The 24,125-nt window shown below is 45.3% G+C and overlaps 1 protein-coding gene across 3 annotated transcripts in view; it reads right to left on the bottom strand.

Moving 5' to 3' along the window:
* Positions 1–24,125, bottom strand: part of RHCE (Rh blood group CcEe antigens) — a 157,803-nt gene that overhangs the window by 3,880 nt on the left and 129,798 nt on the right. For all 3 annotated transcript variants that reach the window (XM_063954166.1, XM_063954168.1, XM_063954167.1), the window contains exons 7-9: positions 14,631–14,768; positions 13,279–13,409; positions 10,281–10,360 (exon numbers count right to left, since the gene is read on the bottom strand). In XM_063954166.1, the coding sequence (XP_063810236.1) occupies positions 10,281–10,360; positions 13,279–13,409; positions 14,631–14,768 (349 nt within the window). The remainder of the gene's footprint in view (positions 1–10,280; positions 10,361–13,278; positions 13,410–14,630; positions 14,769–24,125) is intronic.

A 24,125-nucleotide genomic window follows, 5' to 3' on the forward strand; every position in this document is an offset into this window, starting at 1 on the left:
GGATGAGCCCACCTTCCTTGTGGAATGGGCCTTGACAGATTTAGGCTGTGGCAGGCCTGCCACAGAATGTGCAAGTTGAAATGTGCTACAAATCCAACGAGCAATCATCTGCTTAGAAGCAAGAGCACCCAGTTTGTTGGGTGCATACAGGATAACAGCGAGTCAGTTTTCCTGACTCCAGCCGTCCTGGAAACCTATATTTTCAGGGCCCTGACAACATCTAGCAACTTGGAGTCCTCCAAGTCCCTAGTAGCCGCAGGTACCACAATAAGCTGGTTCAGGTGAAACGCTGACACCACCTTAGGAAGAAACTGGGGACGAGTCCGCAGCTCTGCCCTGTCCGAATGGACAATCAGATATGGCTTTTGTGAGACAAAGCCGCCAATTCTGACACTCGCCTGGCCGAGGCCAGGGCCAACAGCATGGTCACTTTTCATGTGAGATATTTCAAATCCACAGATTTGAGCGGTTTAAAATGTGATTTGAGGAATCCCAGAACTACGTTGAGATCCCACAGTGCCACTGGAGGCACAAAAAGGGGGTTGTATATGCAATACTCCCTTGACAAACTTCTGGACTTCAGGAACTGAAGCCAATTCTTTCTGGAAGAAAATTGACAGGGCCGAAATTTGAACCTTAATGGACCCCAATTTGAGGCCCATAGACACTCCTGTTTGCAGGAAATGCAGGAATCGACCGAGTTGAAATTTCTTCGTGGGGCCTTCCTGGCCTCACACCACGCAACATATTTTCGCCACATGTGGTGATAATGTTTTGCGGTCACCTCCTTCCTGGCTTTGACCAGGGTAGGAATGACCTCTTCCGGAATGCCTTTTTCCCTTAGGATCTGGCGTTCCACCGCCATGCCGTCAAACGCAGCCGCGGTAAGTCTTGGAACAGACCTGGTACTTGCTGAAGCAAGTCCCTTCTTAGCGGCAGAGGCCATGAGTCCTCTGTGAGCATTTCTTGAAGTTCCGGGTGCCACGTCCTTCTTGGCCAATCCGGAGCCACGAGTATAGTTCTTACTCCTCTACGTCTTATAATTCTCAGTACCTTGGTTATGAGAAGCAGAGGAGGGAACACATACACCAACTGGTACACCCACGGTGTTACCAGAACGTCCACAGATATTGCTTGAGGGTCTCTTGACCTGGCGCAATACCTGTCCAGTTTTTTGTTCAGGCGGGACGCCATCATGTCCACCTTTGGTCTTTCCCAACGGTTCACAATCATGTGGAATACTTCCCGATGAAGTCCCCACTCTCCCGGGTGGAGGTCGTGCCTGCTGAGGAAGTCTGCTTCCCAGTTGTTCACTCCCGGAATGAACACTGCTGACAGTGTTATCACATGATTTTTCGCCCAGCGAAGAATCCTTGCAGTTTCTGCCATTGCCCTCCTGCTTCTTGTGCCGCCCTGTCTGTTTACGTGGGCGACTGCCGTGATGTTGTCCCACTGGATCAATACCGGCTGACCTTGAAGCAGAGGTCTTGCTAAGCTTAGAACATTGTAAATTGCCCTTAGCTCCAGTATATTTATGTGGAGAGAAGTCTCCAGACTTGATCACACTCCCTGGAAATTTTTTCCCGGTGTGACTGCTCCCCAGCCTCTCAGGCTGGCATCCGTGGTCACCAGGACCCAGTCCTGAATGCCGAATCTGTGGCCCTTTAGTAGATGAGCACTCTGCAGCCACCGCAGAAGAAACACCCTTGTCCTTGGAGACAGGGTTATCCGCTGATGCATCTGAAGATGCGATCCGGACCATTTTTCCAGCAGATCCCACTGAAAAGTTCTTGCGTGAAATCTACCGAATGGAATCGCTTCGTAAGAAGCCACCATTTTTCCCACGACCCTTGTGCAATGATGCACTGACACTTTTCCTGGTTTTAGGAGGTTCCTGACTAGCTCGGATAACTCCCTGGCTTTCTTCTCCGGGAAAAACACCTTTTTCTGGACTGTGTCCAGAATCATCCCTAGGAACAGCAGACGTGTCGTCGGAAACAGCTGCGGTTTTGGAATATTTAGAATCCACCCGTGCTGTCGTAGAACTACTTGAGATAGTGCTACTCCGACCTCCAACTGTTCTCTGGACCTTGCCCCTATCAGGAGATCGTCCATTTTCTTTGAAGAAGAATCATCATTTCGGCCATTACCTTGGTAAGGACCCGGGGTGCCGTGGACAATCCAACCGGCAGCGTCTGAAACTGATAGTGACAGTTCTGTACCACGAACCTGAGGTACCCTTGGTGAGAAGGGCAAATTGGGACATGGAGGTAAGGATCCCTGATGTCCCGGGACACCATATAGTCCCCTTCTTCCTGGTTCGCTATCACTGCTCTGAGTGACTCCATCTTGATTTGAACCTTTGTATGTAAGTGTTCAACTATTTCAGATTTAGAATAGGTCTCACCGAGCCGTCTGGCTTCAGTACCACAATATAGTGTGGAATAATACCCCTTTCCTTGTTGTAGGAGGGGTACTTTGATTATCACCTGCTGGGAATACAGCTTGTGAATTGTTTCCACTACTGCCTCCCTGTCGGAGGGAGACGTTGGTAAAGCAGACTTCAGGAACCTGCGAGGGGGAGACGTCTCGAATTTCCAATCTGTACCCCTGGGAAACTACTTGTAGGATCCAGGGGTCCACTTGCGAGTGAGCCCACTGCGTGCTGAAACTCTTGAGACGACCCCCCCCACCGCACCTGAGTCCGCTTGTACGGCCCCAGCGTCATGCTGAGGACTTGGCAGAAGCGGTGGAGGGCTTCTGTTTCTGGGAATGGGCTGCCTGCTGCAGTCTTCTTCCCTTTCCTCTATCCCATGGCAGATATGACTGGCCTTTTGCCCGCTTGCCCTTATGGGGACGAAAGGACTGAGGCTGAAAAGACGTTGTCTTTTTCTCCTTTATACGGCAATACTTCCATGTGCCGTTTGGAATCTGCATCACCTGACCACTGTCGTGTCCATAAACAACTTCTGGCAGATATGGACATCGCACTTACTCTTGATGCCAGAGTGCAAATATCCCTCTGTGCATCTCGCATATATAGAAATGCATCCTTTAAATGCTCTATAGTCAATAAAATACTGTCCCTGTCAAGGGTATCAATATTTTCAGTCAGGGAATCCGACCAAGCCACCCCAGCGCTGCACATCCAGGCTGAGGCGATCGCTGGTCGCTGTATAACACCAGTATGTGTGTATATACTTTTTAGGATATTTTTCAGCCTCCTATCAGCTGGCTCCTTGAGGGCGGCCCTATCTGGAGACGGTACCGCCACTTGTTTTGATAAGCGTGTGAGCGCCTTATCCACCCTAAGGGGTGTTTCCCAATGCGCCCTAACTTCTGGCGGGAAAGGGTATACCGCCAATAATTTTCTATCGGGGGAAACCCACGCATCATCACACACTTCATTTAATTTATCTGATTCAGGAAAAACTACAGGTAGTTTTTTCACACTCCACATAATACCCTTTTTTGTGGTACTTGTAGTATCAGAAATATGTAACACCTCCTTCATTGCCCTTAACAAGTAACGTGTGGCCCTAAAGGAAAATACGTTTGTTTCTTCACCGTCGACACTGGAGTCAGTGTCCGTGTCTGTGTCTGTGTCGACCGACTGAGGTAAAAGGACGTTTTAACGCCCCTGACGGTGTTTGAGACGCCTGGACAGGTACTAATTGGTTTGCCGGCCGTCTCATGTCGTCAACCGACCTTGCAGCGTGTTGACATTATCACGTAATTCCTTAAATAAGCCATCCATTCCGGTGTCGACTCCCTAGAGAGTGACATCACCATTACAGGCAATTGCTCCGCCTCCTCACCAACATCGTCCTCATACATGTCGACACACACGTACCGACACACAGCACACACACAGGGAATGCTCTGATAGAGGACAGGACCCCACTAGCCCTTTGGGGAGACAGAGGGAGAGTTTGCCAGCACACACCAAAAACGCTATAATTATACAGGGACAACCTTTATATAAGTGTTTTTCCCTTATAGCATTTTAATATATATAGTCATATCGCCAAATAAGTGCCCCCCCTCTCTGTTTTAACCCTGTTTCTGTAGTGCAGTGCAGGGGAGAGCCTGGGAGCCTTCCCACCAGCATTTCTGTGAAGGAAAATGGCGCTGTGTGCTGAGGAGAATAGGCCCCGCCCCTTTTTCGGCGGGCTTCTTCTCCCGTTTTTTTGAGACCTGGCAGGGGTTAAATACATCCATATAGCCCCCAGGGGCTATATGTGATGTATTTTTAGCCAGAATAAGGTACTATCATTGCTGCCCAGGGCGCCCCCCCCAGCGCCCTGCACCCTCAGTGACCGTTGCTATGAAGTGTGCTGACAACAATGGCGCACAGCTGCAGTGCTGTGCGCTACCTTATGAAGACTGAAAAGTCTTCTGCCGCCGGTTTCTGGACCTCTTCACTTTTCGGCATCTGCAAGGGGGTCGGCGGCGCGGCTCCGGGACGAACCCCAGGGTGAGACCTGTGTTCCGACTCCCTCTGGAGCTAATGGTGTCCAGTAGCCTAAGAAGCCAATCCATCCTGCACGCAGGTGAGTTCACTTCTCTCCCCTAAGTCCCTCGATGCAGTGAGCCTGTTGCCAGCAGGACTCACTGAAAATAAAAATCCTAACAAAACTTTTACTCTAAGCAGCTCTTTAGGAGAGCCACCTAGATTGCACCCTTCTCGGCCGAGCACAAAAATCTAACTGAGGCTTGGAGGAGGGTCATAGGGGGAGGAGCCAGTGCACACCACCTGATCCTAAAGCTTTTACTTTTGTGCCCTGTCTCCTGCGGAGCCGCTATCCCCCTGGTCCTGACGGAGTCCCCAGCATCCACTAGGACGTCAGAGAAATAATAATTTTATTTATATAGCGCTCTTTCTCCAATAGGACTCAAGGCACTTAACAGATACATAGCATAATATAGTACAGAAAATAATGAAGTACAGAACAGCTTTTCATAAAATACAGAAGCATGGAGATACTAAAGGGACATTATGGAAATGCTTGAGTAAACAGGAAAGTCTTGAGTCTACTTTTGAAGGATTCTATAGTTGGGGCCTCTCGCACTGTGAGGGGAAGTGAGTTCCATAGAGTCGGAGCCGCATGACTAAAGCTCGACCCCCAGATGAATTACGGGAGATTCTAGGTACTGCTAAAAGTCCTTCATCTATAGATCGCAGTAATCGAGTGGGGCAGTATGGGGTCAGAAACTGCTTCAGGTACCTTGGGCCCTGGTCATGTAGTGTTTTGAAACTCAGTAAGCCATCTTGAAGATGATTCGCCATCTTACAGGCAGCCAGTGAAGGGAGTAGAGGATGGGTGTTATGTGGCTAGAACGGGGCTGGTTGGTTAACAGCCTGGCAGCTGTGTTTTGCACCAGCTGTAAGCGGTGCAATTCTTTTGCTGGGAGACCACGGTAGAGGGCATTACAGTAGTCTAATCGAGATGATACAAATGCGTGGATGACTTTTGGCAGATCATCTGAGGGAATTAAGTGCTTGATTCTGGCTATGTTCCTCAGGTGAAAGAAGGTATACATACCCCATTTCTAGTGGCTATAATATTACTGTTATTATTACATTTTATTTTTAAGATGCCACAAGTGTTTCACAGCGCTGCACGAAGGGCATACAATAGAACAGTACAGGGAGACAGAACTTAACATTACATTAAAAAATTTTTACAAAAATAACAAAAATTGAACACAGGTAACAAAGAGCACCACAATTCTCAATACACAATACAGCTAAAGCCCCATACACACTAGACAAGATTTTGAAAGACCTCGCTCAGAATGGGCGATCTGAGTGAGATCTTTCACAATCTCGTACAGTGTGTACACTAAATGTCGTTAACGATGCGCGGCGAGAGAGGTCCTCATTAACGACAGCCATGCTGCAGATGCAGCATAGCTGTTGTTCCCCCTGCAGCCCCCCATCCCATCGTCGGTCCCTTCCTCACAGGCATCAGCATGTGTGTATGCAATGTCGGCGTTGGCGGGGATCGGGTAGTGTGTAGGGCCCTTTAGATGTAAGTAACGAGGGAGTAATCAGCCATTGTATACAATGCAAATACCAATTGGTGAATTCATGAAGACGCCAATTCTTGTGGATATTATATCACACAGGAAACAATTCTGGCGGGTGGTATACAATTGCTTTTACTTAGAAATTGTGAGGGAGGTTTTGGAAAATGGAGCTTCTGATTACCTCAGTTGACAGTCCTTCCTTTTCAACTACTTAACTGGCATGGTCGCATCTCATGTAGTTAAAAAGGAGATTATGTTTTGCTGGTCTGGCCTCCCGGCAGTGATTTGTGACTGCAGACCTCACTGTCGATTTTTGCACCCAATACTGCCATAGGAACCTGGAGTGGGGGGTGCAACCATACCCACAGGGGGTGATTTATAGGTACAAAACATTGGTGGTGAATTAATTGCCACTATGGGGAGGGAGGTTAATATTAATACCTGAATTTTGCCACAGGGGCAAGAGGTGATCTTCCGTACGGACCTACAGTTACTAAGGTGGTGGTTGCAAAACCACTGGAGGATCTATTAATATTAGGGGGATGGGGTTAAAGCCACTGGGGAATCTATTGTTACTTGGGAATCTGCCACTTGGGGGAATCAGGGTTAATGTTTCAATGGGAAAATATGGACCTGTGGGGGGATGCTAGACTCCTTTAGATGATTTTTTTTTTATAGGTGTTTAGGTGTTTTTTTTTATTTCACTTAAACATTTAAATATAAATAATTTAAATAAATATCAAAACAAATTTTTTTAGAGTCGAAACCAGGACCTCAGTGCACTGAGCAGTGGCATAACTAGGGGTCTGCAGCCACTGCAGTCGCTTGGAGGCGTGCAGGGCTGTGGGGTACCCTAGGGCACAGCGCGCGCCTCTCCTGTGTGTCCCTATTGGGTCACTGGTGGCTCACGAACGGACACTTCATTTAGCAGACACGCCGCTGCCGCCGGAGACGCAGGAGGGACACATAGGAGAGGCATGCGCAGTGCCCTCCATGTCCACCTTCCCAAAATGCACAGCAGCTGGGGAGCCAGGGGAGGGGGTACCTGGTACTGGGGGAGCATATTTGGCACTAGGGGGGGCATATTTGGCACTGGGGGAGCATATTTGGCACTTGGGGGGGGGCATATTTGGCACTTGGGGAGCATATTTGGCACGGGGGAGCATATTTGGCACTGGAGGGTATATGTGTACCTGGCACTGGGGGGGGGGGGGGGGGCATATTTGGCACTGTGAGAATATGTGTACCTGGCACTGGGGGGCCATATTTGGCACTGGGGGCATATGTGTACCTGGCACTGTAGGGGAATATTTGGCACTGGGAGCACAGCCCTAGCAATAAGCATTAACCCCTGGTTACAAGCACAACGCCCAGCTCATGAAATCCATGGCAACAAGCATTACCCCCTAGCAACAAGCTTGAAACCCAGCACATGATACCTCTGGCAACAAGCATAACACCTACCGCATGAAACCCCTGGCAATGAGCATGACACCCTGAGCATGAAAACCCCTGGCACCGTGCATGGAACCAAGAGCATGAAACCCCTGGCAACGAGCAGGTAATTCAAAAGTAATTAGAAGCCTTACTGTAGAACTTAATGTGTAATGGGCATTGCGGTGTGTGGCATAATGTATCACGGACATTGTGGTGTGTGTCATAATGTGTCACAGGCATTATGGTGTGTGGCATACTATATCACGGGCATTGTGGTATGTGGTATAATGTCTCAGGGGCATTGCAGTGTGTGGCATAATGTATAACGGGCATTGTGGTGTGTGGCATAGGGTATAACGGGCATTGCGGTATGTGTCACAGGCATTACGGTGTGTGGAATACTATATCATTGGCATTGTGTTATGTGGTATAATGTTTCAGGGGCACTGCAGTGTGTGGCATAATGTATAACAGGCATTGCGCTGTGTGGCATAGGGTATAACGGGCATTGCGGTATGTGTCACAGGCATTATGGTGTGTGGTATACTATATCACTGGCATTGTGGTATGTGGTATAATGTCTCAGGGTCATTGCAGTGTGTGGCATAATGTATCACGGACATTACGGTGTGTGGTATACTATATCACTGGCATTGTGGTATGTGGTATAATGTCTCAGGGTCATTGCAGTATGTGGCATAATGTATCACGGACATTGCGGGGTGTGTCATAATGTGTCACAGGCATTGTATGTGCTATAATGTTTCAGGGGCATTGCAGTGTGTAGCATAATGTATAACGGGCATTGCGATTCCTGTCATAATGTGTCACAGGCATTACGGTGTGTGGCATAATGTGTCGGGGGCATTATGGTGTGTGGCATATTGTGTCATGGGCATTATTGTGTGTGGCATAATGTCTAAGGGCCATTGCGGTGTGTAGCATAATGTATACTGGGCATTACTATAAGGAGGAAAAATGACAAATAATGTAAGTTGCATGAATCAGGATTATTTTTTTCCCTGTGGTGGCCAACGTCTGGGCGTGCAGGTTGCAAAACTGGGGTATAAGGTAGTCTTTTCCTGTAATGCCACGCCCCTTTATGCAAAGCCACACCCATTTCGGCAAGGCCACGCCCCTTCTTTTTTATGGTCTAGGCCGGTATGGGCTGTATCAAACATATTTAACTAATATAAATAAAATGGTTGTCAGGAAAATGTTAAACATACAGTACCATATAAATAAATACACAACATAACAGAACCAGTATTGCAAATTCTAAGCACACATTCTCCCATCTCATGGTAAGGCACCTGTCTCTTCTTCCTGGTAGCTACTCTCTGGTCCAGTGCACTGATTGAGGACTCAGATCCACACACACAGAAAACTTGCTAAAAGAAAGTGCTACCACCGGACATGTGCAGCAGCTATGCTCTGTCCCTTAAACTGTGTGATGTGGCAGCAGCTTTAGTAAAAGTATTATATACCAGTGCTATTTTTGTAATAATTTGAGACATTTGCATACCTCCCAACATGACCCTCTCCAGGAGGGACACAATGCTCTGCTTCTGGACTTTACTCTTAATGTATGATTGGCAGCATCTGTGTTGAACAGGTTAATGGATAAGAAAGGTGTTTCAGCACAGGTGATGGCAATCATAAATTAATAGGGAAGTCCAGGAGCAGAGCATTCTGTCCCTCCTGGAGAGGGTCATGTTGGGAGGTATGCATTTGCCAAGAGGAGGGGGATTTCCAGGCAACCGGAAACCCCCTCTACGTTTGCCTATGATTACACCACCCGTACTGCCCTAGTTAAGTGGTTAATGATCTTGAGCGAGTGGTTAAACTTTAAGCAGGGTCAAAGTACCGGGATATTGCAACACGTGTTGACCCTTTCACACAAAAGAAATACCCGTGTTAATCGACAAATTACTGGATAAAAATGCTTGACCCAGTAATTTGGTTTTCTGTGTGAAAGGTGGGTAAGGCTGGGACTGGAAAAAAAAGTCAACACTTAAATGCCAAGTACAATTCCTTATATTTCTCCACTTTCTGTCTGAAAGTGGAATTATACTTAGGCCTACCATACTATCACTTTAATATGGGACACTCATAAATTACACAGTTTCAATGGTTGATTAAAACCAGGTGAAATTAAGTCTTGGATTAAGCCAGACACAGAACCTGTGTAATTCATGAATATCCCGGTTTAAAGGGATAGTATAGTAAGCCTAATTATACTTCAAATTGATTATGATGTTGATTGCGGGTCATGTGCTGCGATAGTGCTGCTTTTGTATATGTATCAGTGTAGTGTAGAGGTTCTCGAACGCGGTTCTCAAGGCACTCAAATGTTCAGGTTTTCGGTTTATCCATGCTTAGCAACAGCTGACTTAATTAGCCCCTCAGTCAATTTGATTTAACCATCTGTGCTAAACCATGGATATGCCTAAAATCTGGGCTGTTCAGGAGCCTTGAGGGCCAAGTTTGAGAACCTCTGGTGTAGTGTCTAAATGGCCTCCCTGTGTTGTTTCATTTTTTTGTCCCCATGATTGCAGACAATTGTAGCCTATAGTCAAGTACAGGAGGAATAGCAGGTGTTTGGAATTAACATTTTGGACCAGACATACTGGTGTTTAAAGTATAAATCAAGGAAAAGTATTTTGCAATCAGTTCTATATATAAATGTTTTATTAAACCATACACTAGATTTTCAATAAACTGCATTTTTTCAGATTCATGCACTGTATATCCATTTATGGAACTTTGTATGACATTTAGCTGTTTTCAGAACTGAAAATGATACTGACCTGTCAGAAGTCCCCCAACTAGACTCAGTGTCAGTGTTAGAAGAACACATCCAACAACAACAACTGCTTGGTATTTCAGTCTATGAATAAAGTAAAAGAGAAGATCCACATTGTAGATGTCACTCTGCAGAACCTGACCAATAAGACAAGAGTGAGAACTTCAAATTGCAGACTATTCCAGAGCATACTTGCCTACCTGACCCTCTCCATGAGGTAGAAAATGCTCTGTTCCTGGACTTTCCTGGTAATGTATGATTGCCATCACCTGTGGCGAGCTAGTTAATTGATAAGAAAGGTGTTTCACCACAGGTGATGGCAATCATACATTACCAGGAAAGTCCAGGAACAGAGCATTTTCTACCTCATGGAGAGGGTCAGGTAGGCAAGTATGTTCCAGAGGTGACTGTTTAGGAAAGGAGCAGAAAAAACAGGGTGCGTTTTACCGCAGAGGATCACTCCTAGCCCTATTAACCCTCTAGGGTGAGTAGGAATGCTTAGAATTGCATAAGGAGATAGAAATGAAAATGAATAACCAAATTCCTTTCATTTGATGGCTGATGTTACGCAAAATCAATAATACAGGGATTGGTGGTGCTCCCCAGAGTCAGAAAAAACGTATTTCGGTGTGAGGAAAAAAGAAGACTCTATACTGGGGTCACTCTTAACTATAATAGGGGAAAAAAATCCAGAACGGTATCAATGTTGATCAGTCTAAAATCTACTATTTATTAGATATGCATTAAAATAAAAGGAACAACACAGACACACATACACATAAAAAAAGGGAAACTATGTTCCTGGACAGCAAATAAATGCCGAATAGGTTTCAATAATTTATTGATTAAATCTGTGCAGGTACATTATAAATAATGAAGTAATGAGTGGATTTTATTGACCAAAATTTTATTCAGACTGTAATGAGTCCTGATTGTTAGATTAATTGCATGCACTTAGAGAGGACACTCCAATATTATGTAATAATCACTAGAACGCCCATTGGGCTTGTTCAATATACACCACAGATAAAGAAGTCCCTGAAACTGCTATTTTGCAAATAAGATAGGGGAACGTTACCAGTATCAGACACATGTAATGAGTATTGTTATGGTCCCATCTAGAACAACATTCAGCTTAGAAACAAAGTGTCAAATCCCCTATAAGTAACACAGAGACAAAATTGTCTCACTCTTTGAATGCCAGAGAATAATTCCCTTTAGTAGCAGAATCACTGCTCCTGTATCAGATAACAATGTATCAATTATACCAAGTATATCAAGTTGTAAGGTACAGCAAAACAGTATAAAGTACAAAATCTTTATCTGACACTGTACCTCTTAAGGCACTTATCCGGAGCAATCGCTGCTCCTAATTCAACAGCAATGTATCATATAAACCTTCAGGATGTAAGATACAGCAGAACAGTATGACCAGTATGAAACATAAAATCTTTAACTGACACTGTACCTCTTTGGGCCCTTATCTAGTGCGATCTCAAATAGTAATTGGAATGATAGAGCATTAAAGAGTACAGAAATCATTTGCAAACCTGGTGGCTGTGTAGAAAATCAATACCACTGTATCACATATGTTAATCAATTCAAAAAATTCTCATAGCATTGCTTATAGTCCAAATAATATCATGTGAGCATCCAGCAAATAATATCACCAGCAATATAAACTTAACGACCTTGATGCAAATCGAGGCAATATCAAAGTCCAGCAGATCTTGTCCCTGCTGATATCTGCTTTCTCACCCTTTTGATCGCCTGACAAATCAGGTTAAATCAGCGGAGGGTGGATTAGAGTATAGCTGGACCTCTGCTCTTATGAAGGAAAGTAAAGGCCCCGTCTGCTGTTTCTGTTAGAGCGTGGCTGACACTCTGATATCAAATGACATTGCAGGGTGTCACGCAGTAATTCAGAAATGAGAGAGGGCTGAAGGAGAAAGGAGTGCTACCTCTGTCTGGGTGTAATAGTTGGTGGAGTGTGCATTTTCATTCAAGCATGCTGGTCCTGTTTATCCAAATTGACAGCGGCATTAACACATATTTAGTGGTAAGATAACCGGTTTCACCCGAGGGCTTGTTCACATCTCTAAAGGCCAGTACTGATGGGAGAGATGTGTGCTGAGCGATCTTATCACAGACCGCTCAGCACACATCTCTCCCCCCACTCAGCACAGCGCAATGTGTGCTGAGCGAGGGGGGGGGGGGAGACGGGGGGCCGCTCACTTCACACAGTGCTGAAGTGAGCGACCCGCTAGATTGAGCCTGCATGCAGGCTCAATCTAGCACTAGCCATAGCGATGCGCTGGGCCGCGCATTGCTATCGCTGGGGGGCATACACACGACAGATCCATGCTTAAAATCTAACAATCAAGTCAGATTGCTTAGCTTTTAAACACGGATCTCTCAGTGTGTACCCCCCTTAACGCTGCCAGCATCTTATTTGCAAAATAGCATTTTCAGAGACTTCTTTTCTGTGGTGTATATTGAACAAGCCCAATGGGTGTTCTAGTGATTATTACATAATATTGGAGTGTCCACTCTAAGTGCATGCAATTAATCTAACTATCAAGACTCATTACAGTCCGAATAAAATTTTGGGCCATAAAATCCACGCATTATTTATAATGTACCTGCACAGATTTAATCAATAAATTATTGAAACCTATTCGGCATTTATTCGCTGTACGGGAACATAGTTTTTCCTTTTTTCATTTATATGTGTGTCTGTGTTGTTCCTTTTATTTTAATGCATATCTAATAAATAGTAGATTTTAGACTGATCAACGTTGATTCCGTTCTGGATTCTTTCTTATGTTTAGGAAAGGACCAGAGAAGAATGAGAACTCTGATTTGCAGATCAGCCTGGAACATTGTTTCTTATGTTAAATAATTTATAAATCTCAAGTCATATTACATTATAATTTATATGGGAAATCTATACACTGGCAGAAATGATCTAGAGATGCCTGCTTCCTAGAGAGAATACTTACATGTGAATGCTTCTGTAATCTGCCAAAAGGATAATGATTGCGTAGGCCATACCACCGAAAAGACCTGGCAACCCAAAAGTACAATGAACGCCACATGTATCATGTACTAGCGCAGTTACATTCAACGTGCCCTGCAAAACAACAATGTATCTTAGTTACACTATGGCTCTTCCAGTAGTTGCAGAAGGTCTTGCTTATCTATCTATCTATCTATCTATCTATCTATCTATCTATCTATCTATCTATCTATCTATCTATCTCTCCACTAAAAGATAAATAATCTCAAGAGCAGTGTATTAATTAAAGAGCTGACTGATATACCTGAAGTAAATTAAAATTTTCTAGTCAACGCTATGGTTACAGTTGTCATCATAGTCTCATAGGATGCAATTAGGAATGTACTTCTTTACTGGCACCATCACAAGGGTGACACATCCTGTACACACAGTATGCAGTGTTGACAGGGCTAGTGGCAGCAGTGTCACAGTATTTTAGGTGCAGATCTCATCTTTTCTATGTGGGGTGTGTTGATGTGAAAATGTAGCCTCGGGCACCCAATACTCCTTTATGTAGCATATATATACTCATATGCCAGTCTAGTAACATGTAGGATTACGAGCGATCAACTTGGAATGACCCCCTATGTCTCTGTATCCAGCCCATGTATATATTAAAGTTGTACTGGCTGTGTAAATATAAAATTTGTGTGTATACATCGCTTTAATTTTGAGAATTTAAATAAAACAAAAACATAATCTTTATAAAAAATATGTGAATTGTAACAAACGACAAAATCCATGTCAACAAAATGACTACATATGGCATGTCGACATAGCAAAAAGGTCGATGTTAGGGTTAGCATTAGGATTATCGCTAGGGTTAGGCTGAAAGCTGCTTGTTGGCATTGTGACCACATTGATAAGATATACCGAACCCACTCAGAGTACTCAAATGTTCACAATTCATAAAAGAACACAGGTAACTTTCAATTGCAAGATACAGCATGTGGGATAAGTACTGCTGTATAAAATGTTTATCATACATCTAACATGGCTATTAAATGTATATAGTGATTCATGTAAGTGGTTTAGTGCTTAAGTTCCTCTAAAAATATCAATGTATTATTATGTCTGTGTCGTCTGCTGCTGTAGCTATGTTTATTTCCCCTGTACTTGTCCTATATTGTCTTCAGCTGTAAGTCACTATTTTCCAGTTTTGAGGATTTGTTTATGTACTCTGTAACTGGGCGATGCGGAACCCTTGTGGCGCCAAATAAATAAAGGATAATAATAGTAATAGTTTTATCAAGGTTTATATTGAACAACTGTCCATTAGACGAACAGAGAAGTTACCTGCAGGTAAACAAAACCACATGTAGAAATTAATGCAGCCAGTAACCCCAGTGTCAGTGCAATCCATGGATTCTGAAGCATGTAAGCTGTAAATCCAACTGAAACTCCTCCAGCCAACACAGCATTATGGACATGTATCTGAAAAGACAGCAAATAATTACATAGAACATTTGGATAGTGTCCATTTGTAAATCTCATCATAATTAAGCCTGTGAATAACATCAGGTTTAAAGCTGAGAAGCAGCTGAGCGGACGGAGTCTGACACCTGCCACTCAGCTCAAGATAGCTCCAGCATATTGTAGTGCATATTAAAACAGTGTACTGTAAAGGTGAAAATAATAGGCTCATCATTTGTAAATTCTAGTTTTAGACTAAAAACAACAATAATTGCTTTGGAAGTGAGCAACTCCATTGTGGAATCCGGCCAGAGTTGGTGTTCTCAGAGAGGATAAGAGCAATGCTTCATATAGAAATGTAAGAGAATGTCTAGCTATTAGACAACTGCAAGCTTCTACACAAGGGGAAGATGGCATTTGACTCAATCATTTATCAGTCATTGTCAATTGTTAGCATCACCAAGATGTTCTACTTCTCATGATTCATGGCTCCAACAACCTACTCAGGCAGTTATCAATGTCAGCTCTTACAATCTGAACTCAAATAATCTTAGCAACTGCTGGATTGCCCCTGCATATTTACCACTCAGAATAATGTACTTTTACATGGGTTACGAAGATCTGATTGGAAGGTATAATCAGTTCCAGAAGGAGAGACCCATTAAAGTAATATTACAGGGAGTGGAGAATGTTTAGCAAGCTTATCAAATAAGGTGTAAAATCACATAAATAACTAAAACGACAGAGCAACACCTTGCCAAATTGTGTGATGGTGTGTACGAGCGCCTAAACGCCCACTTTCAGGCTCCATGGTCCATGCATTGTGATGGGGATTGTAAAGACCCCAAAAAATGACACAACATAGGCCACACCACCGACATTTGCAGTAGCTTAGGGTCTAGTGTTTTTAAATCACTGTGCCGTGGCACACTAGTGTGCCCTGAGCAGTCTCCAGGTGTGCCGCCATAGATGCACAGCCAGGCCCATCAGTGTTTTGACGCTGCTGAGGCCCTGGAACGATCAATACTGGTGGGTTTAGTGGTTGCAGAGCCAGTTCTAATTTTGGGCCCGGGCATTGTTGGGGTCTTCTGGCTTTCTCAGATGTGTGTCAGGCGTTACCTAGGGAGAAGCTGCGACATGACATCCTAGGACACGTAACTGCACCATGCATCACCATTATATTTGAATGTGCCTTGGCAATATTTAAATCTTGTTCAGTGTGCCGCGAGTTGTAAAAGGTTGAAAATCTCTGGTCTACTGAAATACAAGGAAACAGTCTCTGAAGCATTGGATTTCTGACTGGGAACAGAGCAGCGTTCCCAGACACGCTTATGACACCCCCATAATATGCCCATGAATTGTTCCTTATTTACACTCACTTAAAGTCACCTCCCAGTCTTCACCCTGAAATGCACAGGGATTAGTGTTCGGGACACCGTACGTATTTGCAATCATCATCAGCACTTGGGCTCATGCATGCGCTGTCAGGGTTTCCAAGACTTTTCGTGCATACTCAGTATAAATAAATGACTCAACTGCAGGAACAGCGATGCTGCGTCCGTATCTGAATCAGGACCTAAGTTAACTAATGTTAGAATCAGTGGCGGGCTGGGACGGGGGGCAGGGTGCCATCTTTCCCCTGGGCGGCACAATTTTAATGATCCAGGGCCACTTGCAGCAGCCCATTGTGAGTAAATGGCTTGGCTAGGCTGGCTGCAGGAGGACAGCAGAGGCTGCAGCAGATGCTCCCTGGCTGCTGTGATATTACACAATAGCAGAAGAGGCCAGGCAGCTCCGCCTACATGAGCCCATCATTAATGTCAAGGACGTCTGGCTGCGTGCCATTGTGCAGGGGAGCAAGCCACTGATGAAACATCTGCAGAACGGAGGACATGTAACAGATAAGTTTGCTGGCTATGCCGGGTGGCTGCGAGGAACTGGAAGGTGGACATTGAAGGGGCCAGGAAACCCATGAGTTGGACATTTAGGGGGCTCAAAATGTGCTCAATATCTGAGGTGGGGGGTTGTAAGGTGAACATTGAGGGGGGGCATCAAAATGTGCTCATTATCTGAACTTCACAACTCTGTTGTGGCTGGTTTTCTCTTTTACATGCATAAGAATGAGGACCTGATGTATGCCTATGGGGTACATTTACTAAGCAGTGATAAGAGCAGAAAAGTGAGCCAGTGGAGATATTTCCCCATCAACCAATCAGCAGCTCTGTATCATTTTACAGTATGCAAATTATAGATGTTACTTCAGTGCTGATTGGTTGATAGAGCAACTTCTCCATTGGCTCACTTCTCCGCTCTTATCACTGCTTAGTAAATGTACCCCTTAGCAGGCCCGGCGACAGGGGGGTTCAAAGGGGACAGCCATCCTGGGCCCCGAGATTCAGAGGGGCCCCGAGGCTCAAAGACAACCAAACAGGACAGCAGCACCTACATTTGACCTGCATGAAAGTCGGGCAGCGTTACACAGCCAGCCCTAAAAAAACAAACAAGCCATCTAGCCAAAGTAATCACCCCACGGTGACCTCCTCCCTATCGGCCCCGACAACCCCCGTTACCATGTACATGCCGCACATGCGCCATGGTAACGACTGACGGCGCTGACTGTGCCCGCACCCGCTCTTCTGACTCGCTGCCTCCTGTGGCTGTTAAAGAGCAGGAGGAGAGATCATGCTTGCAGCGCGACTTGGCTGCAAGCAGAAGAAGCTACCTGTCTGCTCTGTTGACCTCTCCAACCCCTGAGGCGGGGTGCACTTGTGTGGTTTTTAAGTGTAAGTGTATGTTTCATTTTATTCTGATATATATATATATGTATGTGTGTATATATGTGTGTGTGTGTGTGTGTGTGTGTGTGTGTGTGTGTGTGTGTGTGTGTGTGTGTGTGTGTGTGTGTGTTAAGGGAGGAGGGAAAGAGGGGCCCCAGAGAGCTAATTGGACCGGGCCCCAAGATTTCTGTTGCCGGCCCTGCCCCTTAGTCTCTCTTGTGCTAATATAGACAGACCAGCTGACAGACTTGTGTGTAACTCGTTACACATATACACACACCTGGCCAGACTCCCCCAGCTGAAGAACAGTTGTCTATTCTATGGGCCTGTCAATGTAACATGTCACCAGTGGCGTAACAATGATGGGGCGAACGGTGCATGTACCCTGTGGGTGAGACCTTGCCCACAAGATCACGGGGGAACCTTGCCGCCCCCACATACTCTCTATGTACAGAGGCGGATCACTGCGGCCTCCTGTCATGCCCAGCTGAGACTTTATTCTGAAGTCTTCTCTGCATCAGCAGCATCAGGCACACAGCAGATGTCCCCAGCTCCTGGCAGCATCGCACACCTAATGATGAGATGACACAACGTTGCCTGAGAAACCTGACATAGGAGCAGGGACTTAGGAGAGAGCAGGAAGAAGACAGGAAGTTTTATTTTGTAAATATATAGGGGTCTATTCATGAAGCAGTGAAAAGCGTGGAGAAGTGAGCCATTGAAGTAACATTTATAATTTGCATACTATACAACTGTGCGGAGTAGCTGATTGGTTGCCATGGGCAACTTCTCCACAGGCTCACTTCTCCACTCTTATCACTGCTTCATGATTAGACCCAATAATGCTCTTTTCTCACTGTCTCACTGTGATATAGGGGTAAATGTAATAGGGTGCGAATTGCCGGAGGTACAGGACTTCGGACGAAAATGACTATATTTATAAAGTAGCAATTATTTACAAGGCAAAACCAGGTTGGCTTTGCCTTGTAAATGATTGCTGCTTTAAAAATACGGCATTTTTGGCCGCAGTCCCGCGCCTAATTTGGGTTTACAGTGTGTGTTTATTTGAGTATGAATATAAGAATTTAGCCAGTATTTTAAAGAACGGTTTTCAAGGGGTGCCATTTTTGTTTTTGCCCTGGGCTCCATCATCCCTAGTTATTCCTCTGTATGTGACACCACATACTGGATGGATAAAACAATTGTTGGTGGTATAGTAGACTAGGGGGGAGATGTACTAAGCCTGAAAAGTGATAAATATCACTGTGATAAAGCACTAGCCAATCGGCTCCTAACTGTCATGTCACAGGCTGTGTTTGAAAAATGACAGTTAGGAGCCGATTGGCTGGTACTTTATCACTGTGATATTTATCACTTTTCAGGCTTAGTACATCTGGCCCTAGGAGTTATTCAGAGTGGTTGGCAAACCCCCAAAAAATCAAGCAACTGGGCAAAAGCACATTGCACTGCGCGGGGGGCAGATGTAACGTGCAGAGAGTTAGATTTGGTTGTGGTTTATTGTTTCTGTGCATGGTAAATACTGCATGTTTTTTTTTTACACTGCAATTTAGATTTTAGTTTGAACACACCCCACCCAAATCTAACTCTCTCTGCACATGTTATATCTGCCCCACTTGCAGTGCAACGTGGTTTTGCCCAATTGCTAACTTTTTTGGTTTGCTAACAACTCTAAATAACCCCCTCTGTCTGCAGTCTGACAAGCTGTCACAAGCAGAAGCAGATACCCACCAATGGTGTGCTTATAAAAGCCAAGTATTAAGGTTTGTTTTCCTTCTAAGTACAGTAACTCTGGATGTAGACAGATTTGAGTTAGATTCAAATGATAACAGGAACTGTAGAGTAAAGGGGGGTACACACGGGGAGATTTCTCCCGGAGATGTGTGCTCAGCAACCTAGCAAAGATCGCTCAGCACACGTCTCAGGATGCCCAGCACACAGCGCAATGTGTGCTGAGCGAGGGAGAGGAGGGGGGCCCTCCCTTCACACAGCGGTGAAGTGAGCGACCTGACTAGATTTGGCATGCATGTATGCCAAATCTAGAGCCGACAATAGCAAAGCGTGGGACTGCGCATCACTGTTGCCGGCACCCTACATGCGGAGCGATGTGTGCTTAATTTCTAGGAAATCTAGTCAGATTGCTTAGAAATTAAGTCAAAATTGCTACATGTGCACCCCCTTTATAATCCAGAGCCCTTCTTATGAAATAACCCCATCAAATCATGCATTTGTTTTCAAAAGCAATTTTCTTATAAAATTTGGAACCAGAATGGTCTCAGTTCAAAGCAGCTTTCCTGTATACAGCTTTGAGAATTTTGAATGTGGGCAAGTGTAATTTACAAATATTCCAAAGTGCAGAAATTAGTGCATTTGGGCATAGCATTATTCAAAATAGCAGGCAGTGGTGGAGAGAAAGTGGGGAGTGCTGTGAGGTGATTCTTGAATGGGGCCAGGGGGAGTGGTGTGTGGTGGACATTGAGAAGGTCAGGAGGTGCTGTGAGGTGTAGATTACTTCCCATATTTTATATCAGTCGCTAGAATAGTCTGTGTGTGTGTGTGTGTGTGTGTGGGGGGGGAATTAAATTGTTTTATGCAACACACTAATTCATGGGCGCCCAATTTAATTGTTTTTTGCCATCCATTAATTATTGCGCTTGTTGCGCTCAAATAGACCGGGTTTAGCCACGTAAAGTCCCGGATAGCGAGCCAAAATTATGGACTTTTTGCATATTTCTGGTGAGCTGATATGTGTGCATCTGTGGCATTTGCGCCTAATTGGAGCAACAATTGAATTGCACCGTTGGAGCCCTTTAATAAATGTGTTGCTTAAAACAATTGAATTCCCCCCTGTTTGTCATACAAGGCTGCTACAGTAGGTAATGTAGGTGATGTACTTAATTATAGTTCTTAGACATAATGATTTTTTATTATTTTTTTTAACACTTTTAAAACACATGCTCATTAGAGAAACCACTCCTGCAGTTTTTTTTTTTTTTTTGCACGTCTATCTTGCCGTTGTCGTGTGCTGGTAGAATAGGGTTCCGGTATGAATGGTCGACCATGTTATGGTCGACAGTCATTAGGTCGACCACTATTGGTCGACATTGACATGGACACATGGTCGATACATGAAAATGGTCGACACATGAAAGGTCGGCACATGAAAAGGTCGACATGAGTTTTAAAACTTTTTTTTTGCCGTTTTTTGCGTAAAGTGACTGGGAAACCCAATTAGTGCACCGCGTCCCCTCGCATGGCTCGCTTCGCTCGCCATGCTTCGGGCATGGTGCCTTCGCTTCGCTTGCACAGATTACCGTTCCAATCGTAGTCCAATGTGGATCGTAAAGTATGGAAAAGTTCCCCAAAAGAAAAAAAAGTTCAAAAACTCATGTCGACCTTTTCATGTGTCGACCTTTCATGCGTTGACCATTTTCATGTGTCGACCATGTGTCCATGTCGACCATGTCAATGTCGACCAATAGTGGTCGACCTAATGACTGTCGACCATAACATGGTCGACCATGTGAACGGATACCGTAGAATAGCCGGGGCCACTTTATTGCATTTGTCCCCAGGCTAAAAGTTGCCAGCCAGCCCCTGGTTAGAATTTATCATAGTCAACTGAATGTTCTGTTCAAAATGATGCTAGACACTGACACCTCACTTTTCATGTGTCATGTCTGAGAATGAGCATCTGATTTGGAGCTGTATGTAGGGAGAAGTCTGCAACCACTCAGCTAAAATCCAGAAAAGAACAGCACTTGATCTAATTTATTATGAAAGGGGTTCTTATATGTTGCCACTTACGTTCTTTAATACAGCAAATATTATCTTTAAAAGTATTAATACAAAAAATAAGATTTTAAACCTACCGGTAAATCTTTTTCTAGTAGTCCGTAGAGGATGCTGGGGACTCCGTAAGGACCATGGGGATAGACGGGCTCCGCAGGAGAAGTGGGCCCTTTAAGAAAGACTTTAGGTATGGGTGTGCACTGGCTCCTCCCTCTATGCCCCTCCTCCAGACCTCAGTTAGAGAAACTGTGCCCAGAGGAGACGGACAGTACGAGGAAAGGATTTTTGTTAAACCAAGGGCAAGATTCATACCAGCCCACACCATTCATATCGTATAACTTGTGATAAACTAACCAGTTTACAGTATGAAAAAACAACATAGCATCAGTCGGAGACCGATGAAAACTATAACATAACCCTTATGTAAGCAAAACTATATACAAGTCTTGCAGAAGTAGTCCGCACTTGGGACAGGCGCCCAGCATCCTCTACGGACTACGAGAAAAAGATTTACCGGTAGGTTTAAAATCTTATTTTCTCTTACGTCCTAGAGGATGCTGGGGACTCCGTAAGGACCATGGGGATTATACCAAAGCTCCCAAACGGGCGGGAGAGTGCGGATGACTCTGCAGCACCGATTGAGCAAACAGGAGGTCCTCCTCAGCCAGGGTATCAAACTTATAGAACTTTGTAAAGGTGTTTGAACCCGACCAAGTAGCAGCTCGGCACTGCTGTAGTGCCGAGACCCCTCAGGCAGCCGCCCAAGACGAGCCCACCTTCCTAGTGGAATGGGCCTTGACCGATTCTGGTAACGGCAATCCAGCCGTCGCATGTGCCTGCTGAATCATGTTACAGATCCAGCTAGCAATAGTCTGCTTTGAAGCAGGAGTGCCAACCTTGTTGGCTGCATACAGGACAAACAGTGCTTCTGTTTTTCTGACTCTAGCCGTTCTGGCCACGTAAATTTTCAAAGCCCTGACCACATCAAGGGACTAGGAATCCTCCAAGTCTCGTGTAGCCACAGGCACCACAATAGGTTGGTTCATATGAAAAGATGACACCACCTTAGGCAAAAATTGAGGACGGGTCCGCAATTCCGCTCTATCCATATGGAAAACTAGATAGGGGCTTTTATGAGACAAAGCCGCCAATTCCGACTCTCGCCTAGCCAAAGCCAAGGCTAACAACATGACCACTTTCCAAGTGAGATATTTTAATTCCCCGTTTTAAGTGGTTCAAATCAGTGCGACTTAAGGAAACTCAACACCACGTTAAGGTCCCAAGGCGCCACCGGAGGTACAAAAGGAGGCTGAATATGCAGCACTCCCTTCACAAAAGTCTGTACTTCTGGGAGAGAAGCCAATTCTTTTTGAAAGAAAATGGATAAGGCCGAAATCTGAACCTTAATGGAGCCTAATTTTAGGCCCAAATTCACTCCAGTCTGTAGGAAGTGAAGGAAACGGCCCAGATGGAATTCTTCTGTAGGAGCATTCCTGGCCTCACACCAAGAAACATATTGCGGCCATATACGGTGATAATGTTTAGCTGTCACGTCCTTCCTAGCCTTTATCAGAGTAGGAATGACCTCATCCGGAATGCCCTTTTCCGCTAGGATCCGGCGTTCAACCGCCATGCCGTCAAACGCAGCCGCGGTAAGTCTTGGAACAGACAGGGCCCCTGTTGCAACAGGTCCTGTCTTAGAGGAAGAGGCCACGGATCTTCTGTGAGCATCTCCTGCAGATCCGGATACCAGGCCCTTCGTGGCCAATCTGGAACAATGAGAATTGTCTGTACTCCTCTTTGTCTTATTATTCTCGACACCTTTGGGATGAGAGGAAGAGGAGGAAACACATAGACCGACTGGAACACCCACGGTGTCCACAGCTACCGCCTGAGCGTCTCTTGATCTGGCGCAATACCTCTGCAGCTTTTTGTTGAGGCGGGACGCTATCATGTCTATCTGGGGCAATCCCCACTGACTTGCAATCTGTGCAAAGACTTCCTGATGAAGTCCCCACTCTCCTGGGTGCAGGTCGTGTCTGCTGAGGAAGTCTGCTTCCCAGTTGTCCACTCCCGGAATGAACACTGCTGACAGTGCGCTTACATGATTTTCCGCCCAGCGAAGAATCCTGGTGGCTTCCGCCATTGCCACTCTGCTCCTTGTGCCACCCTGGCGGTTTACATGAGCCACTGCGGTGATGTTGTCTGACTGGATCAGAACTGGTAAGTCGCGAAGCAAGGTCTCTGCTTGACGAAGGGCGTTGTATATGGCCCTCAGCTCCAAGACGTTGATGTGAAGACAAGTTTCTTGACTTGACCAAAGACCCTGGAAGTTTCTTCCTTGTGTGACTGCTCCCCAACCTCGGAGGCTTACGTCCGTGGTCACCAGAACCCAGTCCTAAATGCCGAACCTGCGGCCCCCTAGAAGGTGAGCACTCTGCAGCCACCACAGGAGAGATACCCTGGCCCTGGAGGACAGTGTGATCAACCGATGAATCTGTAGATGTGATCCGGACCACTTGTCCCGTAGGTCCCATTGGAAGGTCCTCGCATGGAACCTGCCGAACGGAATGGCCTCGTAAGATGCCACCATCTTTCCCAGGACTCGAGTGCAGTGATGCACTGACATCTGTTTTAGTTTCAATAGGTTCCTGACCAGAGTCATGAGTTCTTGAGCCTTTTCCATTGGAAGATAAACCCTTTTCTTTCTGGTCCGTATCTAGAATCATGCCCAAGAAGGTCAGACGAGTCGTAGGAACCAGCTGCGACTTCGGGATATTCAGAATCCAGC

This window comes from Pseudophryne corroboree, chromosome 2, assembly GCF_028390025.1.
Source record: "Pseudophryne corroboree isolate aPseCor3 chromosome 2, aPseCor3.hap2, whole genome shotgun sequence".
NCBI lineage: Eukaryota > Metazoa > Chordata > Amphibia > Anura > Myobatrachidae > Pseudophryne > Pseudophryne corroboree.